Source organism: Aspergillus nidulans, chromosome V, assembly GCF_000011425.1.
Source record: "Aspergillus nidulans FGSC A4 chromosome V".
In the NCBI taxonomy this organism is placed as follows: Eukaryota; Fungi; Ascomycota; class Eurotiomycetes; order Eurotiales; family Aspergillaceae; genus Aspergillus; species Aspergillus nidulans.
Window position 1 is genome coordinate 691,941 of NC_066261.1, and position 23,425 is coordinate 715,365.

The 23,425-nt window shown below is 47.0% G+C and overlaps 9 protein-coding genes across 9 annotated transcripts, besides 3 other annotated features; 4 read left to right on the forward strand and 5 right to left on the reverse strand.

The window, feature by feature from the left end:
• Positions 1-11,604: part of a sequence feature (contig 1.153 11..403022(1)) that runs on past the window's edge.
• On the forward strand, positions 388-2,698 carry ANIA_08501 (protein socA; the record flags this gene model as incomplete). The annotated part of the gene is made up of 6 exons (XM_676678.2): positions 388-555; positions 708-813; positions 867-1,019; positions 1,070-1,548; positions 1,593-1,727; positions 1,775-2,698. The coding sequence occupies 6 exons, from the start codon at positions 388-390 to the stop codon at positions 2,531-2,533; spliced, it is 1,800 nt and encodes a 599-aa protein (XP_681770.1). The 3' UTR covers positions 2,534-2,698.
• Positions 4,229-5,847, forward strand: ANIA_08502 (putative MFS transporter). The gene is made up of 2 exons (XM_676679.2): positions 4,229-4,427; positions 4,482-5,847. Exons 1-2 carry the CDS (start codon positions 4,258-4,260, stop codon positions 5,821-5,823), a joined length of 1,512 nt encoding a protein of 503 aa, XP_681771.1. The 5' UTR covers positions 4,229-4,257; the 3' UTR covers positions 5,824-5,847.
• On the forward strand, positions 6,276-6,876 carry ANIA_08503 (uncharacterized protein; the record flags this gene model as incomplete). The annotated part of the gene is made up of 2 exons (XM_050612159.1): positions 6,276-6,543; positions 6,702-6,876. The coding sequence occupies exons 1-2, from the start codon at positions 6,371-6,373 to the stop codon at positions 6,874-6,876; spliced, it is 348 nt and encodes a 115-aa protein (XP_050468107.1). The 5' UTR covers positions 6,276-6,370.
• On the reverse strand, positions 7,621-10,454 carry ANIA_08504 (uncharacterized protein; the record flags this gene model as incomplete). The annotated part of the gene is made up of 3 exons (XM_676681.1): positions 7,621-7,871; positions 7,936-9,928; positions 10,020-10,454. 3 exons carry the CDS (start codon positions 10,452-10,454, stop codon positions 7,621-7,623), a joined length of 2,679 nt encoding a protein of 892 aa, XP_681773.1.
• On the reverse strand, positions 11,071-11,699 carry ANIA_09477 (uncharacterized protein; the record flags this gene model as incomplete). Its single annotated transcript, XM_050612160.1, has 2 exons — positions 11,071-11,563; positions 11,695-11,699. The coding sequence occupies 2 exons, from the start codon at positions 11,697-11,699 to the stop codon at positions 11,071-11,073; spliced, it is 498 nt and encodes a 165-aa protein (XP_050468108.1).
• Positions 11,605-18,891: a sequence feature (contig 1.196 1..7287(-1)).
• On the reverse strand, positions 13,003-14,129 carry ANIA_09476 (uncharacterized protein; the record flags this gene model as incomplete). Its single annotated transcript, XM_863765.1, has 4 exons — positions 13,003-13,115; positions 13,170-13,374; positions 13,728-13,985; positions 14,121-14,129. 4 exons carry the CDS (start codon positions 14,127-14,129, stop codon positions 13,003-13,005), a joined length of 585 nt encoding a protein of 194 aa, XP_868858.1.
• ANIA_09475 (uncharacterized protein) lies at positions 15,614-16,995 on the reverse strand (the record flags this gene model as incomplete). Its single annotated transcript, XM_863764.1, has 7 exons — positions 15,614-15,647; positions 15,719-15,744; positions 15,818-15,832; positions 15,968-16,045; positions 16,479-16,511; positions 16,715-16,767; positions 16,971-16,995. 7 exons carry the CDS (start codon positions 16,993-16,995, stop codon positions 15,614-15,616), a joined length of 264 nt encoding a protein of 87 aa, XP_868857.1.
• ANIA_11670 (uncharacterized protein) lies at positions 17,983-18,297 on the reverse strand (the record flags this gene model as incomplete). Its single annotated transcript, XM_050612161.1, has 2 exons — positions 17,983-18,147; positions 18,223-18,297. The coding sequence occupies 2 exons, from the start codon at positions 18,295-18,297 to the stop codon at positions 17,983-17,985; spliced, it is 240 nt and encodes a 79-aa protein (XP_050468109.1).
• Positions 18,892-23,425: part of a sequence feature (contig 1.154 2658..34335(1)) that runs on past the window's edge.
• On the forward strand, positions 20,159-23,242 carry ANIA_08505 (WD40 repeat domain-containing protein; the record flags this gene model as incomplete). The annotated part of the gene is made up of 4 exons (XM_050612162.1): positions 20,159-20,577; positions 20,632-21,664; positions 21,793-22,212; positions 22,250-23,242. The coding sequence occupies 4 exons, from the start codon at positions 20,159-20,161 to the stop codon at positions 23,240-23,242; spliced, it is 2,865 nt and encodes a 954-aa protein (XP_050468110.1).

A 23,425-nucleotide genomic window follows, 5' to 3' on the forward strand; every position in this document is an offset into this window, starting at 1 on the left:
TGAGCTGATGGCTGGCTGAGTCGCATGGCCGCTAGTCCCAAAATGGCTATCACTCTGGGGCTCACACTAGGACCATCCCTTCACAACACCAACACCGCTTCACCTCCTTTCCCACCGCCCAGTGTTGGAATTGTCGCTTGTTGAGACTCGAGTGGCCATTGAAATCGGGGTCTCGCAAAACGCTGGGTGCTGCATCTCGATTCTGACTTGCATGCTTAACCGGCCGGCTGCAGCCAGCTCCTTGGTCCCCCACCATAACGGCGAAACCTCCCCACCACAAGTGCCACTGCGCCCGTGCTCAGCTGCCAGGCTGTCATCGAGTACGAGTAAGCACTACTGGCGCTCCAAGGCCCCAAGAGATCTCGGCTGAGCTCGCTCTGATCTCAAATGCCTCCATTTCGCGCCGCCGTTGGTCCGTTTCGCATGAAGCTGGCTACCTTTTCCTGTTCAAAGCTCAATCTTCGCGAGCTACAGCTACCATTGACGGGCGCTGCTCATGTCGGAAACTCTCCCCAGACGGCCAGCCAGCTCCACCACGGGTTCTCGTCAATCGAGGTCTTGTAAAGTGTGCCGCGTCCGCAAGGTGAAAGTGCGTTGGGTCTCCAGAACGGTTTTGGTTGAGTTTCGGTGAACTGTTTTCTGATCAAGTTTAGTGTGATCGCGTGAAACCCTGCCACGCATGCTGTACACACGGATACCCGTCGCAGTGCGTCTACGATATCGCTCCGGGGGAAGATTTCAAGCCGATCTCCCAGGCGGACGAGATCCGTAACCTGCGCGATGAGATCCGAGATTTGAAGTCACGACTGGAAAGTAAGCTTTCCCTTTACTAGCAGTATCTTATCGGGCAGAAACTAATTCATCAGATTCGAGTCCGTCGCAACGACGCTTGAAACAGCTGCGCAGTCTCTTTAATACGATCCGATCCGCGCCAGAAGATGTGTTGGAGCGTGTTATCGCCGAGATCAGAGGGGAGGATTCGAGTCGGCGGGACCCGCCTACCGAACCATGGACGGAAGGTACGTTGGTTCGACTGAAAGAGACTGACACAGAGTCTGACAATATCAAGAACGAGCAGCATATAATGAGACCAACAACGTCGGCGGAGATGGTATATCCGGCGCGGACGGGGAGCACGAGCTGTTGATAGTTCCACGTAGGTTTAGCCGAGGATCGTCCGAAGATAGCGATACCGTTGACTCTGCCTATGGGTCGATTTGTCGCATGGATTCGTCGTCATCGGTGCTGGATATCTTTATTGAGCGGTTTGTCGATGCTTTCAGTCCTGAAGTTGATGCCAAAGCTGGCGAGGCTGGCGCGATACGACGAGCTGCCGAAATTCGCATGTTTTCGCCCATCCTTCGCGATGCCTTCGACTCCGTCAGTCATTCCTTCTTCGGGCGTTCTGTGCAGAATCAAACAATCGAGGTTAAGGGGTTTTCGGGGTATCCTCGCGTTCTGCGGAGCTTACAGGAAGCTCTACTGGACCCAGAACGCAGTAAGGCGGAGTCCACGCTGGCCACAGTTGTCTTATTGATGGCTTTCGAGGTATTTCTCTAATCGTTGGAAATGAACTGTCTAACTGGTGGCAGAGCGTGGAACGCACTGGCCAAGAATCGTTGATAGCCCACGTTCTGGGCGCGTTGCGTCTGATCCAGCATCGAGGCCCAGAAAACCATATGTTTGGCGTGGAGCACCTCATTTTCACTGAACTTCGTCCGTATTGGGTACGCTAGATTATTTCCAACTTCTGGACGATTCTGACGGATCGCAGGTCTCAGCATCATTTACCGCCCGAAAACCGTCGTTTCTTGCGCGGGAGGAATGGAAGACAGTGCCCTGGTCAGCCGGCACAACTCCGAAAAACATCCTTCATTACTTGCTCGATTTGGCGGTCGAAATACCGGGAATCCTATCACAGCACGACGAGCTACAAGTCGGGATCCAGTCGAATATCCTCAGTGCGCACGAGAGGTCTGTAAAACAAACCGCGTTCTGGAATGCAGTCGGGGACCTCACAGATCGCTTCGCCTTATGGAAAATTAACTGGGTGGACGGCTACCCTGACGGCCCACCACGAGAGGTTCCCGCGGCGGATGAGAGCGAGGCCTCTTTTCCAGTATTCCGCTGTCGAGACCTCCGCACGGGCGCCGTTATCACGCCTACGAAATTTGAATACCCCGACCTCCTGTTGACACAGACTATGTGCATTTACTATACCTCCTGTCTCATATTATCTTCCGTCGATACGCGGCCGACAGACCGTATCAGCCCAATAGAGCAGTATCAGCTCGCCTGCGGTATCTGCCGTAGCCTTGAGTGGTACATTCTTAAATCCCCCGGTAATATGATCAACCGGCTTGCCTTTCCCGTTCGTGTCGCCTGGGAGGCATTCCCAGATGGTGGTCCCGAACGCAGATTCCTTTGGGAAGTTCTGAAACTGGTCGAGAAGCGTCACTCCTTGGCACTTTGGGGAAGCGGTATGGCGGAGCTTTCTGTACGGCACAACTCGCCTCCTAGGACGAGCGTCTAAGTGTTGGTGCACTTCCGACACGGGTGGCTACGTGTATGAGTGACGACATTTAGTTGGATTTGGGTTTGGAAATAGAAGTCTGCCTGTGAATAGTGATATGATGTATATAGACACCGCGCAACGTCGAAGCAGCTGGCATCTGGAATGACATGCGCATCCTCTGGGATTGCACTTTCGGGACTATTCTATATTGCTCAAAGCTTGGTTTGAAACTAATCTCGCCTGTTAGTACAGCCGAGAGGCCACTTGCGATTGACTGCAGCCTCAGTACCAATTGCCTCAAGGAGATGCTCCGACCAGAGAGCGCTAAGGAGGTCTGCTGGCGCCTCGTCTGCTTTTCTGCACCTGGACTGGCTTCTGCTCGGGGTTTGTTCTTCGCCAACACAGTCGAATCCGCCAAGCATTATTGGCCCAACCGGCCGAGAATTCATCACTCAGTCCCAAGCGGACAGTCTCCGAAATGGGACCGAGGCACAAATGGCTTGGAAGACAATCTAGCTCCCTCCGGGATGCCGAGGAATTTTGGCAGGGCCAAGACGAATACTGATCCGTTGGAACCTCTATGACTCTATCTACAAACTTCCACGCCTGAGACTAACAATCAGAAGTGACTGCGAGTTTTTTAAGGCTGTTGATTGTGCTTTGAACTGCACGAGCTTCCTGCGCTACTCCCTGCGAGCGCTCAAACCCCTGGCGAGCGTGCAACCTCTCCCCTGTTGATCAAGACACCTGGGCGGAGCTTAACACAAGTGCCGAGTTCGAAGCCGATGCATCATGCAATCGCACAGTTGCGCCGAGCATTTGAAACAGTCGGAGATGCTGCGAGTTGATACGAGGGCGATGCCAGTTGTCAATGATGGCTCCACGATCGGGAACGCTTCACTAGCATGTCTTGGATGGTGTGACGTCTGCATTGTCGGCACTCAAACAGAGTACGGCTAAATTGGGGCACTCGGACACTCTGCGATGGTGATGAATAGGCGCAAGACTTACCGTTCCGGTCGGGGTGCAACGCATTAGCCATGTCTGGTCAGCCGGAGCGTACGGACGTCTGGACTGCTTCCAAAGCAGGTAATCATGGTCCATCTCTCCATCGACCTCAACGACCCAATGAGGCCTGGGGGCAGGCGATGATTGAGGAAAAGGCGGGGATCCTGCAGACCGCTTACAAGTTACACCTTATCACACTGAGCACCAGTCCTCGGAATGCCACTTGTAGCGGTGGCGGATTCCACAATCAAACCTTCTTTGCCCACTACGGAGATGCTCCGACCCCCACGTTATGCGGAAGACCAGCATTTTTGGCAAAATGGCTGAATGGCTTTGCAAGGGTGTGGGTGCAAGGGCCCCGCCGTGCGAACGATTGGCTGAGAGAGCATCCACCCGTTTTTTCGGTGGCCCGCCCCCGGTCTTTCTCCGCATCCCCAATGCAACGCCTGCCCACCTTCGCTGGAAGTCGAGATGGGCTGCTGCGGGGCCAATCACAGCTGGCGGTTAGACTCTTGTGGCGCGCCGCTGGGACCCTTCCCCAGACTCGGGAGTCCGCCAGACCTGCTGTGTTGCTAGTAGCTCGACAATGAAACCTGATCGGGGAGGAAATGGTCATGCTGATGCTCCATGACCCGCTGATCGTGGGTATAAAGTCGTTACGGGACCCTGGTTAAGTCACGCAGGTTACGAATCTCAACACCACTCTCCACTTACATCCTACTCCAGATTACACGATGGCCGACGACATTGTCGAGAAGGCCAACATCACACACGATGAGGAGGTCGGCCATGTCGCTACTCTATCACCAGAGGAGCTGGCGATTGAGCGCAAGCTCCGGCGGCGCATTGACAGTATTATCATGCCGTTGGTGATTCTTGTGTATCTAATGAATTACATTGATAGGTATGTTTGATGCGGGCTTTTTATCTTGAAAATTTGGCCTGACTAATGGATCAGAAACAACTACCCGGCCGCAAAACTGCAAGGCCTCCCAGAAGACCTCGGCCTGGTCGGGAACCAATACCAAGTAGGGTTGTCGATTCTTTTCGTCGGCTATATCCTCATGCAAGTCCCTTCAAACCTGCTCCTGAACTACATGGGCCGCCCGTCGCTTTATCTCGGCTTCTTCATTGTCGCCTGGGGTCTGGTGTCCGCCGTCACCAGCCAGGTCACAAACTACGCCGGGATCGTCGCCTGCCGCTTCATCCTCGGTCTGGTAGAGGCTCCATTCTTTGCTGGAGTGCTGTTCTACTTGTCTAAATGGTACACCAAGAAGGAGCTGGCTCTGCGGATGAGTATTTTCTATTCCGGCTCCTTGCTCAGCGGTGCTTTCGGAAACCTCATCGCAGCCGGCATTCTCGATGGCCTGGCAGGCGCGCGCGGCCTGTCCGCCTGGCAATGGCTGTACATCATCGAAGGCGCAATCACCTGTTTTATTGGTCTAGTGGTCTGCGTCGTGCTCCCGGACTTCCCTGAAAACTGGCGCCTGCTCCCCGAGGAAATGAAGCACGTGGCCGTCAAGCGTCTTGCGATTGAAGCTGCTCAGGCAGACGTTGACAAAGCCGGTAAAGGGAGCCAAGTCAAGGGCCTCAAGATGGCATTTGCAGACATCAAGACCTACGCTCTGGCTATCGCCTACATGGCCATCACCGGCGCCAGCGGGTTCCAGAACTTTTTCCCGACACTGACCGACACGCTGGGGTACAATAAAACCATCTCCCTCCTTCTGGTCGCACCGCCCTACATCTTTATGGTCATCTACTCCCTCATCCATTCGCACCTTTCCGACCGCTACCAATCGCGCTTCTGGTTCTTCGTTTACCCCATCCCCATCACCATCATCGGGTTCGTCATCTTCATGACAACTGACGGTTTCGGACCCCGTTACTTCTCCTTCTTCCTCATGATCTTCGTTTTCGCCCAGAACGGCACCGTCTATTCCTGGGTTGCGGGTGCCATTCCCCGGCCGCCGGCAAAGCGCGCCGCCGCGTACGCGTTCATCAACTCCGTCGGCAACTCGGCCAGTATTTGGACGCCATTCACTTACCGCGACTCAGACGGGCCGTATTACCGCCCGGCCATGGGTGTTTGCATTGCTCTCCAGGTGATCGGAGGGCTCATGGCGATCTTCATGTACTTCCATCTCAAGTCGTTGAATAAGCGCCAGGAACGATTTGAGGATGTCGATGCGGTCTTGACGGAGAAGGATCAGAAGGTATTGGAGAAGATCGCGGAGAGAGAGGGCATTGACATCGCGGCTGCAAGGGAGTTGCAGAGCGGGTTCCGGTATGGTCTGTAACATGTATATACTTTCACCGTACTGTACAATTGATGATTTATACATGAAACGTTCCTGCTAAGCTTTCCACAATTCTGTGCCCAGAGTCTGCTGTTCTGTATGTTGATGATATCAGCCACTCTTATCCACTAATAAGCGCCTACTGATGGCCACCATAAGAAACCCCGGTCCTCAGACTCAGTAGTGTCCCTGTCGGGAGGCGAATGCGGGGAAGAACTGGGGAAAGTAGCCCGCACGGCCAAACGGAGGACTCTGGTCCGCGTTATCCAGCAAATCAGACATTCCCCTGTGCTTCCCAAAATGCTCTGGTTCGCCTCTACATCTCCACTGCATCATAGCCGCCGCATCAGGAAGGATACGCAATCACGTGAATGGCGACACCTCGAGAGCGGTTATATAAACACTCTTCATTTGAATACTTCAATGATTTCTTAAGCTAGACCACATTCTTCGACTGGCTAATATAACTCACTCTTATCTCTAATACTCGTGCCGGCGTGGAAATTGCAACGCACTTGTCTACAGTATAGATTTTAGTAACGTCATCATGGCCCTTAACGCTACCCGCCCGACCCTCCAGCGCTCTGTGTCTTCGAGCTCTGCTCTTCAACAACACCACCGTCCCTTCTCAATCGCTGTCCCGGCTCGGTATGCAACACAAACTTCGAACCACACGCTATCGCAGTCACAACCGCAGACACCACGCGGGTTTCTAGCTGAGTATGTACCTACCGTCTAGCCCTAGTCCCCCCACGCCCCACGCTTCCGTTCCGGCTCGGAACGCCGGCCTCGTGGCCACGATATGTGACGTCATACGTCCTGATACCCCATGCCTGCAGGTATGGAATATTTGAGACACTAGAACTGACAAGAAACAGGAAGGGCCCATTTAAATTCCAACAGCGAGCTATATCATATGAAGAGGTTGTGTCGCGGAGTCGGAGTAATGAGAATGCGGCAGAGAATATACCAGCAGCATCAGAGTTGGCTACGCTGAGGAAACGGACAGAGGAGCAGAAGAAAACTATTGGGGTGCTGCAGGGAACAATGTGAGTATCCCGTCTCTTCTATTCCTGAACTACTTCCTCTTTGGCGGGAGCAAGAGGATTGAAGCGTCGCTGACAATTGTCTATCTGGACAGTTCTGAGCTTCTTTCTGCGGAAAGGAAAGGCGAGTCTAGTGCTTGATTTATATTGAGTCAAGTCGGGTTGAGCTGGTTCTGAATGTCTCGTGCTGTTGCTTCTCCTCTGTTCTGTTTTGAGCGAGCCCGCTTAACCTGATCTCAGAGAGTCCAGGTTGCCATTCCATTTCCAAGCTTTGTCTGTAGATAGACAGACATACATACCCCAGATATTTCTGAGCTACGACACCTGAATGCGAAACGATTCGATGCGTCTGATTTTTCCAGCTGGTGTGACGGGTAAATTATGTCGCATGCCATCAATTAGTTGTATAAAACACCTTAAGAAGGGTAGGAGAAGGATACATCGAGATATGTCTTTATCAATATCTGGGAACCCGGATTTTGATTAGTACGTATGCTGCAAAAGAATAGGCAATAAAAGAGTAGCTTATGGATATATATAGTTTGTCTAATTTCCCCGGAGACAAATGATCTGGCTCTTTTCCTGCATTGTTGATCCAAATGTTGCGAAAATATATATCTCTGCTTGCCAACCGCCAAACGGGAATATTAACAGGAGGATGAGACGCTGACTTTGTAGTCACAAAGAGATGCTTGTTCAATATAGAAATGTTATCTGTATATTATAAGTTGTACTGCGCTGCATTAAGAAGCTAAGCCCTTGCTAACCCGGCACTGCTCTGCCCGACTGTGACGGCAGTGAGAATATCCTGCGGTCCCAGTCCCTTTACCAGACCACTAAGAACCCTTGGAAGCGCCTCCAGAATGACTGTAAGATGTTCATCCGCCATAAGAACAGGATTGAACTCCAGCACACACAATAAGCCATCCTCTTGTTCGGTGAACTCAAACGTTAGGGGGTGCATTGCGCCACGAGGGCGGAGAGGACAGCTGCGCACGGTAACTTCAGTGCTGCCATTATCATCACCGCCCAAAGTGAAATTTCCGTTCGAGTTAGAGGTTAAAACTGTTCTCTAGCGCATCAGAGGCCCAATGGTAGACGACCATCGCGGCGAAGAAGGGTTCAGCAGGAAGGCTGTCCGTATCCGTGGTCGTGTCAGACAGGAGTTTTGCAATGTGCCTATAAGGCAGGTAATTATCCACAGCACCAGTTATCTGATCTGATACATCTGCGACGAATGTGTCTTTATTCTGGTGGAGTATGCTATCAGACTCCAAGTACTTATTCAGGTTTAGGCGGATAGGTAACCGATCAACGAACAGTCCGAGGGTTGTGGCCGTGGCTTCGTCGTCGCGGTTGACAAATGGGACAGCCAAGACCATATCAGTCGCTTGGAATGCGCTATGGAGAGAAAGCGCTGTTGTTGCGATGGCGAGCTGTGAGTACGGCTTTCCTGCGTGGTATGGGATGAGATTGGAGCGGTGAGTGCCCTCGTGGCAGGCAGTCTTGCTAGAGAGTGAAGAAAGAGCCGGCAATAGGGTTATATCACGAAGATAGGATTTCCAGAACACTTCCCTTTTGCGCGTTGCTTCTGTGCTGCCTCTGGTGCTTCCGGTATCGCACAGCCACTGCGCCCACGTTATATAGTTGCCTTGGTACTCGGATAGTCTGGTGCACGGGTTATGAGTTGCTGAAAGTCTTCCAAGGGCAGCATGGTAGTTATGGGTCAAAGCCTGTAGCATAAGAGCAATTGAAGCTTTATCCGTGATAATATGGTGGACAACAATTATAATAACTGTCGTTTTTGTATCTCTCTTCCAGATCACAACGCGCAGAAGCTGATCCGATCCAAGGTTGAAGGGCTTGTTAGCAAGATCCTCAAGCTGCTCAGAATTAATCGCACTCCCAACGTAAAATTTGGGAGGGGAAACCTGTTCACTAATCGTCCGGCGAAGAACACCTCCTTCGGCGGAATAGCGTGCTCGGAGGATGGGGTCTTCGCGGATGATGGCTATAAAGGCATCGCATAGAGCCTCATGGTTAACAATCCCGTTAGCGACGAACTGAACAGCGACGCGAAATGCACTTTTCGTGCTCGTTTGTGAGTAGAGATGGAAGAGTCCTTCTTCGAGGTAGGAAGGTGTAGTTACGTCCTCGGCTAGAGTAGGGTTTGCCTTGAGATAGGATGCAAACGAGCCGGTGGTGCCGTGCTCGGTTTTGCTATACTCATCGACCCTGCCTGCCAGGTCAGACAAAATGGTCTCCCGAATGAGTACCGAGATAGGAATCTGATGGCCTAGTGCGGTAGATATGCTTCTCGCCGCCTCGATTGAGAGCAGCGAGGTTCCGCCAATGCCCAGGAAATCATCATCGCGGTGGATTTCCCGAGTCGGGTCTAAGTGAGACTGTAACAAATTTCTCCAGATTCCCGCAATAAGAGTCTCTGTCGGTGTAGATGGCAGTTCACCTTGGCCTTTGTTTGTTCTCGCCAGGTCTAGCAGCACCCGCCGGTCGATCTTGAAATTCGCAGACGTCGGTAAAGATGGGAGTGCGAAGATCTCGGTGGGCCTGGTATATTTGGGCAGCAAGGTAACCAGTTGTCGACGGAGGGCAGAGGCGTCGACTGTTTCTGGCGCGACGAATGCGATTATCCGCACATTATCTACGACGATAGCCGCTGCGCTCCGAACATGGCTATCGGCTCTGCCCAGCGCGTGCTCAATTTCCTCAAGTTCAACACGGTAACCGCGTACTTTGATCTGGTTGTCCACTCTGCGGACGTATACAAGGTTCTTGAAGGAGTCCCAGTACGCCAGGTCGCCGGTTCGATACATAATCTGGCCTGGAGAGAAGGGGTCGTGTGTGAAAGCCGCATTATGCTTGAAATTCCAGTACCCTGGCGTCACTTGCTCCCCAGAGAGATACAGCTCCCCTATAACCCCAGCGGGAACTGGGCATCGGCGGTGGTTGAATAAATATGCGTTCATTCCCGGCAGAGGCAGGCCGATAGTGATTTTTTGACGAGGGAAGAGGCGTGTACCGGTTGAGATCATGCCGCACTGTCATGTCCCGTTAATGATTTTCCTCTGGAAAAGAAACAGAGGTGCGTACCTCTGCAGGCCCATATAGATTGAGTAAGTGTCTACTCACCCAAGCGTCGGCTAACCCCTGTGGCACCGGCTCACCCGCAAGAGCTATTGTATCCAGATTTGGAAAATCTTCTGGTTGACATGCAGAGAGAAGCGACGGAGGCAGCTCAGCTGATATCTGGCCTAGTTTTGTAGCTAGATATTGCAAGACGCCAGTACCACGCTGGTATTCTTTGATATTGATTTTTGGATCCGGAGCATCATCGATAATTGTTCCAGGATCAAGGGGTGATTTGGTAGGATGGGCATTATGGAGCCTGAAAGAGTTGACGAGGTCATCAATCTGATCCTCCTGTGATAGGTGGATGCCAGTAGATGTTGCTTTAATATTCATGCCTAGATATTGCTTGAATGCAGGCACTTCTTTGATTTCAGATCGGGATTTCAAGCTTTCAAGCGCTTGTACGGCGTTCTGGGGCTTTTCACCAACAATCATGAAGTCATCAACATGGGTGGTGATAGAGAGCTTTTCCGTAGTATGTGTGAATAGGCCTGGGTCATGCGGGGAGATTTTAAATCCTATAGATCCAAGATATGCTAGATCATCGTACCATAGGCGCGCGGACAGGGTTAGGCCATAGAGTGATTGGTGGAGCAGGCAAACTAGGGTTCCCGGCTCCCCTTCGCGAATCTGAGTGGTTAGTGCATGTAAATCAGTTGGCCTTTTAGCTTTGCATTTAGGAATGCTAGGACTGCATCTGGTTTGATATTATGCCAGCCTTTTTGGGCGCTGACACCAAAAGATACGTGAAGTAATAGGATCAACAACTGGGGCGTACGTTGCTCCTTCAAATTCTGATTTATCAAGAAGATTCCCCCTGATTACCTATCATGCTCTGTAACAGATGGAGTTGTCAGGATTAAGCTTCTTTTTATAAACCCATCTTCCTGGTATAGTATGTGTGCCAGCAGGCATGTCAGATTTTCAGACCAAATCCTAATATTATTTTTGTTTCAAGGTATTGATCTCATCCTGCATTGCTGCATGCCATTAGGCTGATTCAGGGCCTTTAATAGCCTCATTATACAATTTGGGCTCAGGTAGAGGTGATTTAGTAGATTTTAGGATAGCAAATCCTTTGGCAGGTCGGTATAGCTCTTCTCTGGAGGTAATGTCTGATATATCCTGTATAGGAAGGTTTTCCATTGGTTTTTGGTTCTGCAGCTTTGGTAGCTTTAATAGTTTTGGCAGCTTTGGTGGCTTTGTACAGCTTGTTCTGTGGAGGGCTGAATTCTTCCTTGATCAAGATATTACTGGTGTCACGGAGTTGATTGATTTCGGGGTCCCAAATAACATAGATATGGGAGCCTTGATATCCGACAACATGTACCTTTTTAGCCTTTGGGTCGATCTTGCTGGTTGGCTTGCTAGCATATTTTGAAGCTCCATGTAGGTGCATCCAAGCAGGTGACCCAAATTTGACAAGATGCTTGATATTGGCATCGCCATTGATCCAGGCAGAATAGGGCGTAAAATGGGCACATGGCTGAATTTCTGGATCGCTGGTTAGTGCCATAGGCCGTCGATCATTGTACAAGAGGACCCTTATAGGTAATCAGTTTATGTGATAAACAGCTGTCTGTAAAGCCAGCGGCCATAGCCAGCATGGTAATCCTGAGTTATATAACATTGCCCGTGTATACTGCAAAACTGTCTGTATTCCGCGCTCACTGACGCCATCTTGCCATGGGGAGTCTACAGCGGTTGGTTCCCAAAATAGGCTATAGTTTTGGCATAGTTTCTTGACATTTTCAGTTATAAATTCGCGATCACTTCGTACGAAAGCTGGTGGGCTATATCCTTGGTTTTTGATATATTCGAGCCATCCCTGGAAGGTGGGAATAGCCTCATCTCTGGTTTGAAGGGTATAAACCCATTGATATCAGGTTGCATTGTCTGTAATCAGCAAGAAATATTGAATATTCCTGATACCAGGAGGGGCTTCTTCATCCTTACAGTCTAATATTGCTCCACCCCCTGCAATATCAATATAGATCTGTGCCAGGATCTTTGTAGCATGTAATACTGACTCCTTGGAGCTTTTTCTTCTTTCCTTAGCCTGTCGACAGATATCGCAGAAAGCCAAGGTTTTTGGGCCTTTGATTTGATGATTTTCTGTTGTGCCATCTTCAATATGGCTCGGAAATGAATATGGGATAGGTGCTGATGCCATTCCTCCATAGTTGCTATAGGTACTATATTATTTTGGGTATTCTTTGTGTATAGGGTTAGCTGTATTGCATATGCAACTGTTTGACCTGATATAGGCATATATTTTCCTCTTTGATAGCATCCAGGGAAGCTCCTGTTAGTGATGTGATATAGAAATGCTTCTTGTTAATATTGCTATATATAGATATATCAAAATCCTGGTTATCTAGTTGGCTGAAAGACAGCAGGTCTGCCTTTGCTGTAGGTGCATATTAGACATCTGGAACCTCTATCCCATGAACTAATACAGTTCCGATTCCAATAATCTGATGCATATAACCACCGACATCATCTATAAATGCCTTGTGGTCTTGGAGGTTGCTGAAAATATAATACTTATTAGATATATGGAAGACTGTACTGGTGTCTAAAAGCCATTGGGGCTCCTTATTAAGATAGGCTCTTTAACAGATATGGCAATTGAGTTGGCTTGCGGATGGTTCCGTAGGACTAGCTCCTGTCCTGTTAGTTGTTGGTTCTTATTATTATTAGAGGTTCCAGATGCTTGGTTTCCAGACGCTTGGTTTCCGAGTGCTTGGTTTCCATGGCGTTTAGGCGCCTTTTCAGGATGCAATGTCCAACAATTATCAGCCTTATGATATCCTTTGCCGCATGCTTGACATAGGGTTTCTGTACGTGTAGGCTTTGACTCCTGATCATCGCGTTTTGCTCGGGAAGGATCCTTTTGCTCTGTGAGGCTCGTACGATATTTATTTTCAAGCCTGAACTCTTGCGGATCCTGTGGGATATATTTATTGTTGGAGGATGCTGATCAAGCCACTAATTGGTCTGCCAATGCTGCAATATCTAGGTTTTTGATTGGTCCACGGCCGCAGGAGAAGAACTTGTCAAGTTTTGTATAAATAAAGCTTTGTTGCCATAGGCCTAGGGAGCATAGGAAGATATCATGAAAAATGTTATCAAAGATTAGGTTCATACATTTGAGCTTTGCTCCAATTTGTTGAGGATCCCGGATCATTGCCGGATAATTGCCTTGTGGGTTAATGTCAAGCAAGGCTTTGACAGTCATAAGACGCTCTTCGGCTGTTGATAGGCCATATGTTGATGTTATTCTGGCCCATAGTTCTGCCGCTAATGTAGAGTCTTCCCAGCTAATTGTTTCTTGTACGTGCGGCGTAATTGACTGGAGAATCCTTGTATATATAATCTTATTTTTGTATCCCAGCAGGCAATATTGATTTCATTGCTGTTATTAGGTGGGTTAGTTTGGTCAAGGATATTCTTAGCTTTAATCATATGGGCGTCCCTTAGGATAGAATCGCGCTATTTGGTATAGTTATCTCGGCCCTGCAAAACAGGCTGTTTTTGGGTTCTGAATCTTGAGTTGGCTAGTTTCTGAATATCTTGTTGCTTGTAATATATCAAATCTCGCTGCTGTATTTCTGCATTTCGATCATAGGGAGCAATTTAATTAATTTCTTGGTATAAGTATTGGGTAGGAGACTGTTATTGCTCTGTACATGTCTCGCGTCTTACCTCATCGCGTACTTGCTTAGTTATCTCCTCGCGTATTTGGCGAAGTAATCCTGGTAGGATATTTTCCATTGTGGCTGGTTCGTCCGGTTGGTCTTCGTCCGCCATATCGTTTGATATCTGGTTGTCAGCAGAGAATGATGTTTCCGGCTTGTATGTACAATGCCTTCTCGTCATTTGGAACGGTACGTCGTTTGATTTGTTGCCTTGTAAAGCTTTTAGCGGCATCCTAGCGATCCCAGCAAAAGGTGCCTTGTGATCCTGATTCAGGTGAGTACACAGGTGAGGCGGCGGGTAAAATATGTCGGGTGTCTCGCTAAGTTGCACGTGATCAAATTAAGAGTCATCTGAACCACAGTGTCATTTACCCGTCAATTCAGAATTTCATCTGCTTACCGTACACATTGAAGCTGCGATCATCAGGCCTGCAACTAGTTTTCAATCATTTTTGACTGGAAAAAAGGTTCCTACAATGTCTTTGATTGGACAGAACAAATGGTTCAAAAAATATAAAGAAGAAGTGAAAAGTGGCAAGCTTGACTTGCCTGCTTTGGAATTCGTGAGGCTTCATTATCACTACATTATCAATTAACTACTTGCTAAGTCCTTACTGCGTCAAGGATGCGAATCAGAATGTTGTCATATACTATGGTGAAGTCTTCTGTCGCTACGAAGATTGTGTGAAGAATCGCGTGGGTATTCAACTATTTTCTAGCTGTTTGTCAACTGTTCATTAACTGTTTTACAACTACTTAGTCGCCATTCTCTACCACTAATAATCTCCGAACCCATCTCCGCGATCAGCATGACTGTAAATTAGAGGAGAGCAAAGGGGGTCGCAATGCTCACAAGACGATTAATCTGGGCATACATGAGGATCTCCAACTACCTGGCAACTGCTTTCTAACTACTTAGAATGGTACAAGGGCCTCTTCTCCGAGCAAGATGCACACCGGCCAGTTGCCCTTGAAGATAAACATGAAGCCGTTCAGCAGCAAATTATCAGCAATCTACAAACCCAGTCCAAGTCAGACCTGTCCGCGGCCCTACCTTCCCTGCCCTGAAAGAAGGATGGAACAGTAAGATTAATTACCTGTTAGCTACTTTATAGCTGCTTGCTAACTACTCAGGTTCATATTTCTAACATGCGCAAGAAGGTCAAAGAGCTGGGCCATATCATACCCTGCAATAAATATCCATCTGCTAAGGACTGCTACAAGGATCAGAATACCTGTGAGCACTTCCATTATTTTGAGAATGATCTAGAGGAGGACGAGGACAAAGACAAAGAATGAGATACATCTTCGTAGTAACTAGAAGTTCTGTCAGGCGTTATGGAGCTTGAATTATCAGAAGTTCTCTAATAAGTTACCAGTTAGTTTATAGCTAGTTATGAATCAATTTCCTGCAGTTTCTTCTGTCTTTCCATAAGCTCTAATTCCTTCTCCTTATTTTGAAGCTGCAAAACCTGAATTTCTTCCTGTTCTTTTTTCAGCTTCATCTTAATTTGCTCCAGCTCCAAGGCCTGCCGCTGTTCCTCAAAAGATAATGTATCCTCTGAGGGTCTTATAAGGCTTTCTGAAGAAGATGACCTAACCATTTATAAGGTGGTTAGCAAGTAGATACTAAGTGATTGCTAAGCATTGGCAGAGATATTATCCACACACCAGATTAACCTTGGTTGTGATCGTGACGTACAACCAGATCGTGAAGATAAATGTGCTGATGATGACTGACAGTGTTTTCGAGATTCTAGAATAGTTAATTGCTGATATAATATATTGATAGAGAATATACCTACCTTCACAAGCTAAATAGCGTAGGTAATTAGCTTCCATATTCGCTGTCCTATACAAGTGATGAACTCCAAAGTAGTCATGGTTTTGATACTAAATAATATCTTGCTTGTCAAGCTTTGCAGAGCTATATTAATGCAAGTAGTTAGTTTGTGATTAGGAGGTGGTTAGGAAGTAGTTAGTAAGCCAATAACTTACTTCTGAACAGCCTCAATTAATGAAAGCTGTTTACCACCAGCATTTGCATTATGGTGTGACTGCTCTGCTGAATTAGTATAATTCCATATAGAATCATACAAAGATGATGGAATCCTAGAGCAGTTTTTGTTAAGCCCAGCTTTAATAACTGCATTCTTTTTATAGAGAGCCCAATTCTGAATTTTTGGGTCCTTATATACTAGGATAAATTGTTAATAAGTACCTCCCAAATATTTACGAAACACTTACCTGCAAGTAAGTCACATAACTGATCATAATCCTCCTCTGATTTACAATCAACCAGACTTGCCATGCGACTCCACACGCCTGTTCCTTTATTGTCATTACCAACAATCTCAGTAATAGTCCGGAAAAAATGGACCCGGCAGAAAATAATGATGCTCTGTAGTTGCCATAATAGGGAACGATGGTAGGGATCAATCTCTTTAAGATATCGAGCCAGGCCTAGCTAGTTGTTAACTACTTATCAAGTAATTCCCAAGTGGCTGATTAATGATTGACCTACCAGCATATTATTTCGTGTCCATGTCAACAATAATTCCAGATATTCTATTTCCATGGATAGAATTAAATTCCACAGGTTGACCTGTTACTTTCTCAACAAGAGTAAATACTCTTTTGAATAAAAGATAGTAGCCTGTTGTAGTTTCTTGGTTCGTAAACACACACATTAAGGTGATAACTAGAGTAGTTTGTAAGTGGCTTCCAAGTAGTTGTTAACTGGCTATGGAATACCTACTTTTCCCGTGCTCATGTAGGTAGGTTGCAAAAACTACCTCATTCATGTTTTTTTGTCTTATCCTTTTGTAGGACATATCAACTTCAAATAAGGTTAACTTGTTTAGAAGCATGATCTGCTCCTTATAGATATATAATATTATAATGCCATTAGGATCACGGTATTTCTTCTAGATATATTGCTAGATATTGTTATAAAGCAGCTCCCAACTAGTTATAAAATATTTATAATCTTACCTTCAAGGTAGGGTTTATGTTAGATATGTATACCACACTATTGAAATCCTGGCCTTCAGGATATGTAAGTAAATATTATTTCTGTATAATGGCAGATATTCTGTCAATATTAGAAAGGGAGGCATGTATTTCAGCTGGTGTAGAAGCATTATACTGTTGACAAAAAGCCTCTGACTCAGGACTTCGTAGGAATTTTGCTATTGAGTAGTTGGTAACTAGTTATCGAACAGTAATCAAATAGTATTAGACAACTTACCAAGGGTTAGGCTTGGATTCCGCATATTTCTAATTATTGATTCAATCCCTTTCAAAATCTACTCCGGTGGCTTGTGTGGTGGTGGTAGAGGATGTTGATGAATTCCATGTAAAGTAAAGAGGATATAGAGAGTTTCCTGAATATTAACTGGTACCAATGCAGTAAAGATTACACTGCATTTTATATGTTCCAGCTTGCCGGGGCCTTGAACATGGTCAAAGTCTAGAAGTAGTTTAGAATTGGTTTGCCGAATGTTGCCAAGCAGTTTTAAAGTAGTTGGGAACCACTTACCACAGAATTTGCGCCGTGTTGTTAGTGGTTCAATAACAGCACACTCCTCCTGCGACGGGAGAATGGACTTATTAAATAACCACTCTAAGAATTCAAGATCAATTGATGTATGGCCTTTCAGAGAGCTGTGATAATATTTCTGTAGAGGACCTGGTACACTATTTATGCAGCTAATATATAGATAGTGCTTATTATTGATGTCCTTTTAGTAAGTTAGTAGGTAGTTAATAAGCAGTTTCCAAGGACTTACCAGGTAGAAAGATTTTTGAAATACAGGCACACAGCTTGAAAGGTTTTCGATACAAGCTTTGCCACTGTTGAAGAATCTCTTCTTCAAGCAATAAAGACTGAATAGAAGCAATTCCTTGTAAGTAATTGGCATTTAGTTTCCAGGTAGTTCCAAAGTACTTACCTGAATACATTCCTCTTCCAAATATTATTTTCAACAAGGTCAATATCTTTCCGAATTGTTTGGATTTCTTGCCATGCTTTTTCATCAAGGTATGTATAATAAAGAAGTCGAAGACTTGGCTTGATATATTTACAGACAAAAGCTCCCAAATATTTCCAACTCCATTTCTTAACCTTACAGTTCAAGAAACTGGAATTGATATGTCTTAGCCCATGGAGGCTTGAACGAGAATACTGAATCTTCAAGCAATTAACAAACAGTTCTTAAGCGGTTACGGAACAGTTCTGAAGTACTTATGTCTTGAACTTGTTACTCCGCCTCTGATTGTGACATTTTATCTGCTGCAATGATATACGTATGACCATTGATATAAGTCTTTGGATACTCAGGAAGGTTATCTATATATTCAATATAGAGCATCTGTAAAGGGTATAACTTTGCATCGGTAAGGTCTGTCAAAGTTGTTGGTTGGTCCTAAGATATATATTTAGTTATGCAGTACTTAAGAGCTATACAGTTATATTTTACCTCCAATACATCCTCTCTTACCTCCTCTTCAAACGTATCTGATAGAATATCATTAATATCTTCTTCCCAATCAACTGGATCTATGTTGTCATCCATTATAAAATCACTCTAGAACTGATTGGGAAGTACTTTGAAAGTGGTTTGTACGTTGGGAGTACGAAGAAATAATAAAGGAGACGAATTGAAAATGAAATTCGGTAATTAACTACTGTATTTAAAGGCTCAGTTGACTAGTCGGGTTGCCAAGATTTGGTGGGGCCATCATCCGAGTTTTCCGATGAATCACTTGACCTGTAACCTGCGGTACTGAAGGGCAGTATGCCCCGACAATTGTTACACAGCAGTGCATCCAGTTCAGTATAGGCAAAAATAAATTCCTCATTCTCACCAGAATCTGACAGCAAACTATCTCTAAGCTTGAACTCTTGACTCCATGTTGGCCTACCATTATCCTAGATTATAAACAACGCTGGGATAGAAAAGCTTCGAGTGATCTTATACAAAACCGCTCAAAAGCTCGCCATACTTGGCAATATATAATACATCTATCATTGTTGCTGTTCAACCTCGACGTTCGCATGTCGAAAATGACCTTGTGCACTTTCTACTCTAGCCCCCACGACATCTAGGCTCCATTCAAGAAAATCTTTAAAATCTTCACCAGTGTGTTTCTGCCAGTTACGTCTCACAAACGCTTTGAGCTCTGCAAAGAACTCTTCGATCAGGTTTAAATCAGGGGAGTACGGTGGTAAGAACAACAGCTTGACACCGGCCCTTGAGCATAGCTCGGTTATTTGCTCCGTATGATGGAAAGACGCATTGTCCATAATCAGGACGGACTTTGGCTCTGGCCATCTACCCAATGATGGAGAAGCTGTTCAATAAAGTCCTCGAACAAACTAGCATCAGTCAATCCTTCGGAGACTCGCGACATCAAGATGCCATCCTGGCAATACGTGGGGAGAATCTGGTACCGTTGACCCCGCTGAAAACGGGAAACTTGGACAGGTGCCACCCCACGGGGGAGACCAGCCTGTCCTCCTAAAGCCAGCCCGCTTATCACAGCCTGATTCACTGATGTAGACTAGGTGATACGAGCAGAACTCTGACAGCTGATACGAATAGTTATCCCTTAAATCTGCATTCCTTTCTCGTGCTATCCGTGGAGCTACTTTCTTGCTCCAACCATGCGATCGAAGGGCCCGGCTGATAGTGTAGGCGGATACGGACACATCAAATTCATCATATAGAAACTCTGCCATCTCATCCAAATATAGATCTGGTTTCTCTAGCAAGTGATCGCATAGCGCTTCAAGAATGAGAGGAGTAACCACTCGAGGACGGCCGCCAGGAATTAAGGGCGCTCGGACATCGCCAAACATTCGGAGGTTGGCACTGATGGTTATAATCGAACGTTTGCAGCCAGCCGCTTCGGCCATCTGAGAAGTAGTCAGTGAGTTACTGGTAATCGTATCGCGGATCATTATAAGCTGGGAGGGGGCAAGTCAGGGCGCCATGACGGCCTTTGTGATCCTGTGAGCCGAAGAAGGTTCGTGAGGTGATTCAGAGGCACTGGGCAGAAGCCAAGTCTGGGTCGGTTCGGGCCGACTACAGAGCCGATATCAAGCCAACAACCAGCATCCACTTGACAGATTTTATCTTGAGTTTTCAGGCACGATATTATTGGGTCATGGTATTCACCTTGAAAATATAGTCAACAGTCCAATTTATGTGAGCCAATATATCTATATTTGTAGTTCTATCTCCTTGCCTGGAAAAGCAGGATGACTTATTGTGGCTTGTCGCGTATGAGACGCAGTCTGGTTCGCAGCCTCGCTCTTGGCGCCTATTTTACCCCGCTTCATCTCACCAGACAAGCTCGACCTCTAATTCTTAATCCGAAACAAGTCGCTATATCTCTCTACGGAGGAATCAGCATCTATGCAGTGTTTCCAACATGGATGGTTTATCTGCAGCGGCGAGCGTTTTCGCGGTCATTCAGCTAACGGGAAGCCTCGTGGAGCTTTGTGGGGGCTATATTCAGCAGGTGAAACATGCAAGAGACGAAGTTCTGACACTACAACGGGCAATTGTAGGGCTCCAGGGGACACTCCAAGACTTGCAGAACCTCGTCCAAACTAACAACGGAAACACCCTACCCACCTCGTCACGACTAGTCGGCAATATCACGGATTGCCTCTCTGACCTACGTGGCTTAGAAACGAGACTTGACCCGGGGAAGAGAAAGAAGCTGATGAGAAAAGTGGGATGGCGAGCCTTAAAGTGGCCTTTGAAACGCATCGAGGTAGAGGAAGTTATCCAGAACCTCGAGAGATATAAAACTTCATTCCTCTTGTCTCTACAAGTAGATCAGAGGTAGGTTGGAACTTAGTCCTGTTGCTCTTTACAATTACTAAAAGAACTGCATAGTTCTCTGATGGTCGGTAGGGCCCAGGACATGGATTTCGAAAAGTTAGAAGGTGTAATGGAAGCAGCGTTTGAGTCATTCTCCGACCGAGACGAAGTCCAATGTCTCCAAGGCACTAGGACTGTGCTCCTCCAACAGATAATGGATTGGGCTCTGCTTCCATCTCAGAAGAGTATTTTCTGGTTGAAAGGAATGGCCGGAACAGGAAAATCTACAATATCTCGGACAGTGGCAGAGTCGCTTAAGAACATCAACCATCTAGGTGCCAGCTTCTTCTTCAAGAGGGGTGAAGGAGACCGAGGGAACGCGAAGAAGTTTTTTCCAACATTAATACGGCAGCTAATACTCAGGATTCCTGGGTTAAGGCCTGGTGTGCAAATGGTACTTCGTGATAACCCTGACATCGCGTCAAAATCACTCAGGGAGCAGTTTGAGAAACTACTTCTTCAGCCACTAGTCATTCTTGACCAACTAGGCCGACAACCTCAGACCGCTGTGATAGTGGTTGATGCTCTAGACGAATGTGAACATGATCAAGACATCCGAGCTATAATTCGATTACTTCCTTCTCTACAGAAGGCAAAATCAGTCCACCTTCGGATCTTTTTGACCAGCAGGCCTGAACTCCCCATCAGCCTTGGGTTTTCAGAGATCAGGGATCATGAATATCAGGACTTAGCGCTTCATGAGATACCCGAAGAAGTAACAGAACATGACATATATTTATTCCTACAAGACCGATTCGTGAAGATCAAACGCGATAAAAATATCTCCGAGGACTGGCCCGGGGATGAAGTTATCCAGAAACTGGTCGAGATGTCCGCTCCACTGTTCATCTCTGCTGCCACCTTATGCCGTTATATTGAAAGTTCAAAAATGGAACCCAAATTGCGCCTCGCAGAGCTCCTAAAGGACCAAGCCAAATATGCATCAAGAATGGACAAGACATACCTGCCAATTCTGACACGATTACTCGATGATCAAGAGAGTGATGAGTTTGAGCAGCAGCAGCTTCTGCAAGAGTTCCAGGCCATAGTCGGCGTTATTATTCTCCTTGCTAATCCACTGTCTATAAACACGCTATCACTGTTTCTTGGGATAGGAGCAGACCAGATCAGCAATCGATTAGATATATTCCGATCGGTGTTAAGCATTCCCAGCAGCCGAGATCAGCCTGTCAGGATTCTACATTCATCATTTCGGGATTTTTGGTCCAGTCCAGAACCAAATTCCTTGTGGATGCGCCAAAAAAGCATAAAGACATTGCTAAGTGCTGTCTTAAAACTATGCAGAGTCACCTACAGAAAGATATCTGCAGTCTAGAAAGCCCTGGAACGCGTAGGGCAGACATCAACCCTCAGGATATTCGCCAGTACCTACCACCAGAATTGCGATATTCTTGTCGCTACTGGATACACCATCTCAAAGAGAGTCAGGTTTCATCTTCTGAGATAGAGGATGTGCGACTATTCCTCCAGAAGCATTTTCTGCACTGGGTGGAAGCAATGTGCTTGCTAGGTCTTATATCAGAGGTGGTGGGTATGCTTGATCTCCTCCATACAGATATTCTAGTAAGTAATATAGTAGACACCTAATTTTGACTTATGCTAATAGAAGCAGGGCAATAATGATTCTTTATTAGCTGATTTTCTCCATGATGCAAAGCGCTTTGTGCTGAAGAATTGCCAAGTTGCTGATGAAGCACCACTTCAGATTTATTGTGCAGGATTGGTGTTTGCACCCCAAACAGCATTAATTCGTTCAAATTTCAGTGAAGACCTTCCAAGTTGGATATGCCAGTTGCCAAAAGTTAATGAGAAGTGGGGTGCAGAATTACAGACGCTCGAAGGCCATTCAAACTCGGTTTGGGCAGTACTGGCGTCCGGCTCGGATGACGAGACAGTGCGGCTCTGGGACCCGGCGACGGGCAGCCTGCAGCAGACGCTCGAAGGCCATTCAGGCTGGGTTTTGTCAGTGGCCTTCTCGCCCGACGGCCGGCTACTGGCGTCTGGCTCGTTTGATAAGACAGTGCGGCTCTGGGACCCGGCGACGGGCAGCCTGCAGCAGACGCTCCGAGGCCATTCAAACTGGGTTCGGTCAGTGGCCTTCTCGCCCGACGGCCGGCTACTGGCGTCCGGCTCGTTTGATAAGACAGTGCGGCTCTGGGACCCGGCGACGGGCAGCCTGCAGCAGACGCTCCGAGGCCATTCAGATACGGTTCGGTCAGTGGCCTTCTCGCCCGACGGCCGGCTACTGGCGTCCGGATCGTTTGACAAGACAGTGCGGCTCTGGGACCCGGCGACGGGCACTCTGCAGCAGACCTTGATTATCAAGGGAACAGTCACTGAACTCCAATTCTCCCAAGATGGTTCATATATCAGCACTAACCTGGGATCGCTCAATATTCAATCCAGGTGTGGTAATAATCTTTCCAGTTCCCCAAAAATGCATTCTGATATACTTATTAATGGCCCGGACTGGATATCTGTAAATGGTAGGGAAGTATTATGGCTTCCTCCTGAGGCCAGGCCTTCATGTTCAGCAATCAAAGCAAATACCCTTGCCCTGGGACATGCGTCAGGTCGAATTTCCTTTATAGGATTTCGGGTATAATAGTATTGGTTGATTCAAGTTCTCTTCTAATTCTCTATTTTCTAGTCTCTTTGCAAAAGGAGGGCCTGGGAGAGGCAGTGAATTTATTTATGTTTATTTCTTTTCTAGAACATGCTATATTTCCTCAAGGCTCAAGAAATTGTGCCCCAGAGCTTATTAATCGAGATGCTTGTCAAGCCTTCA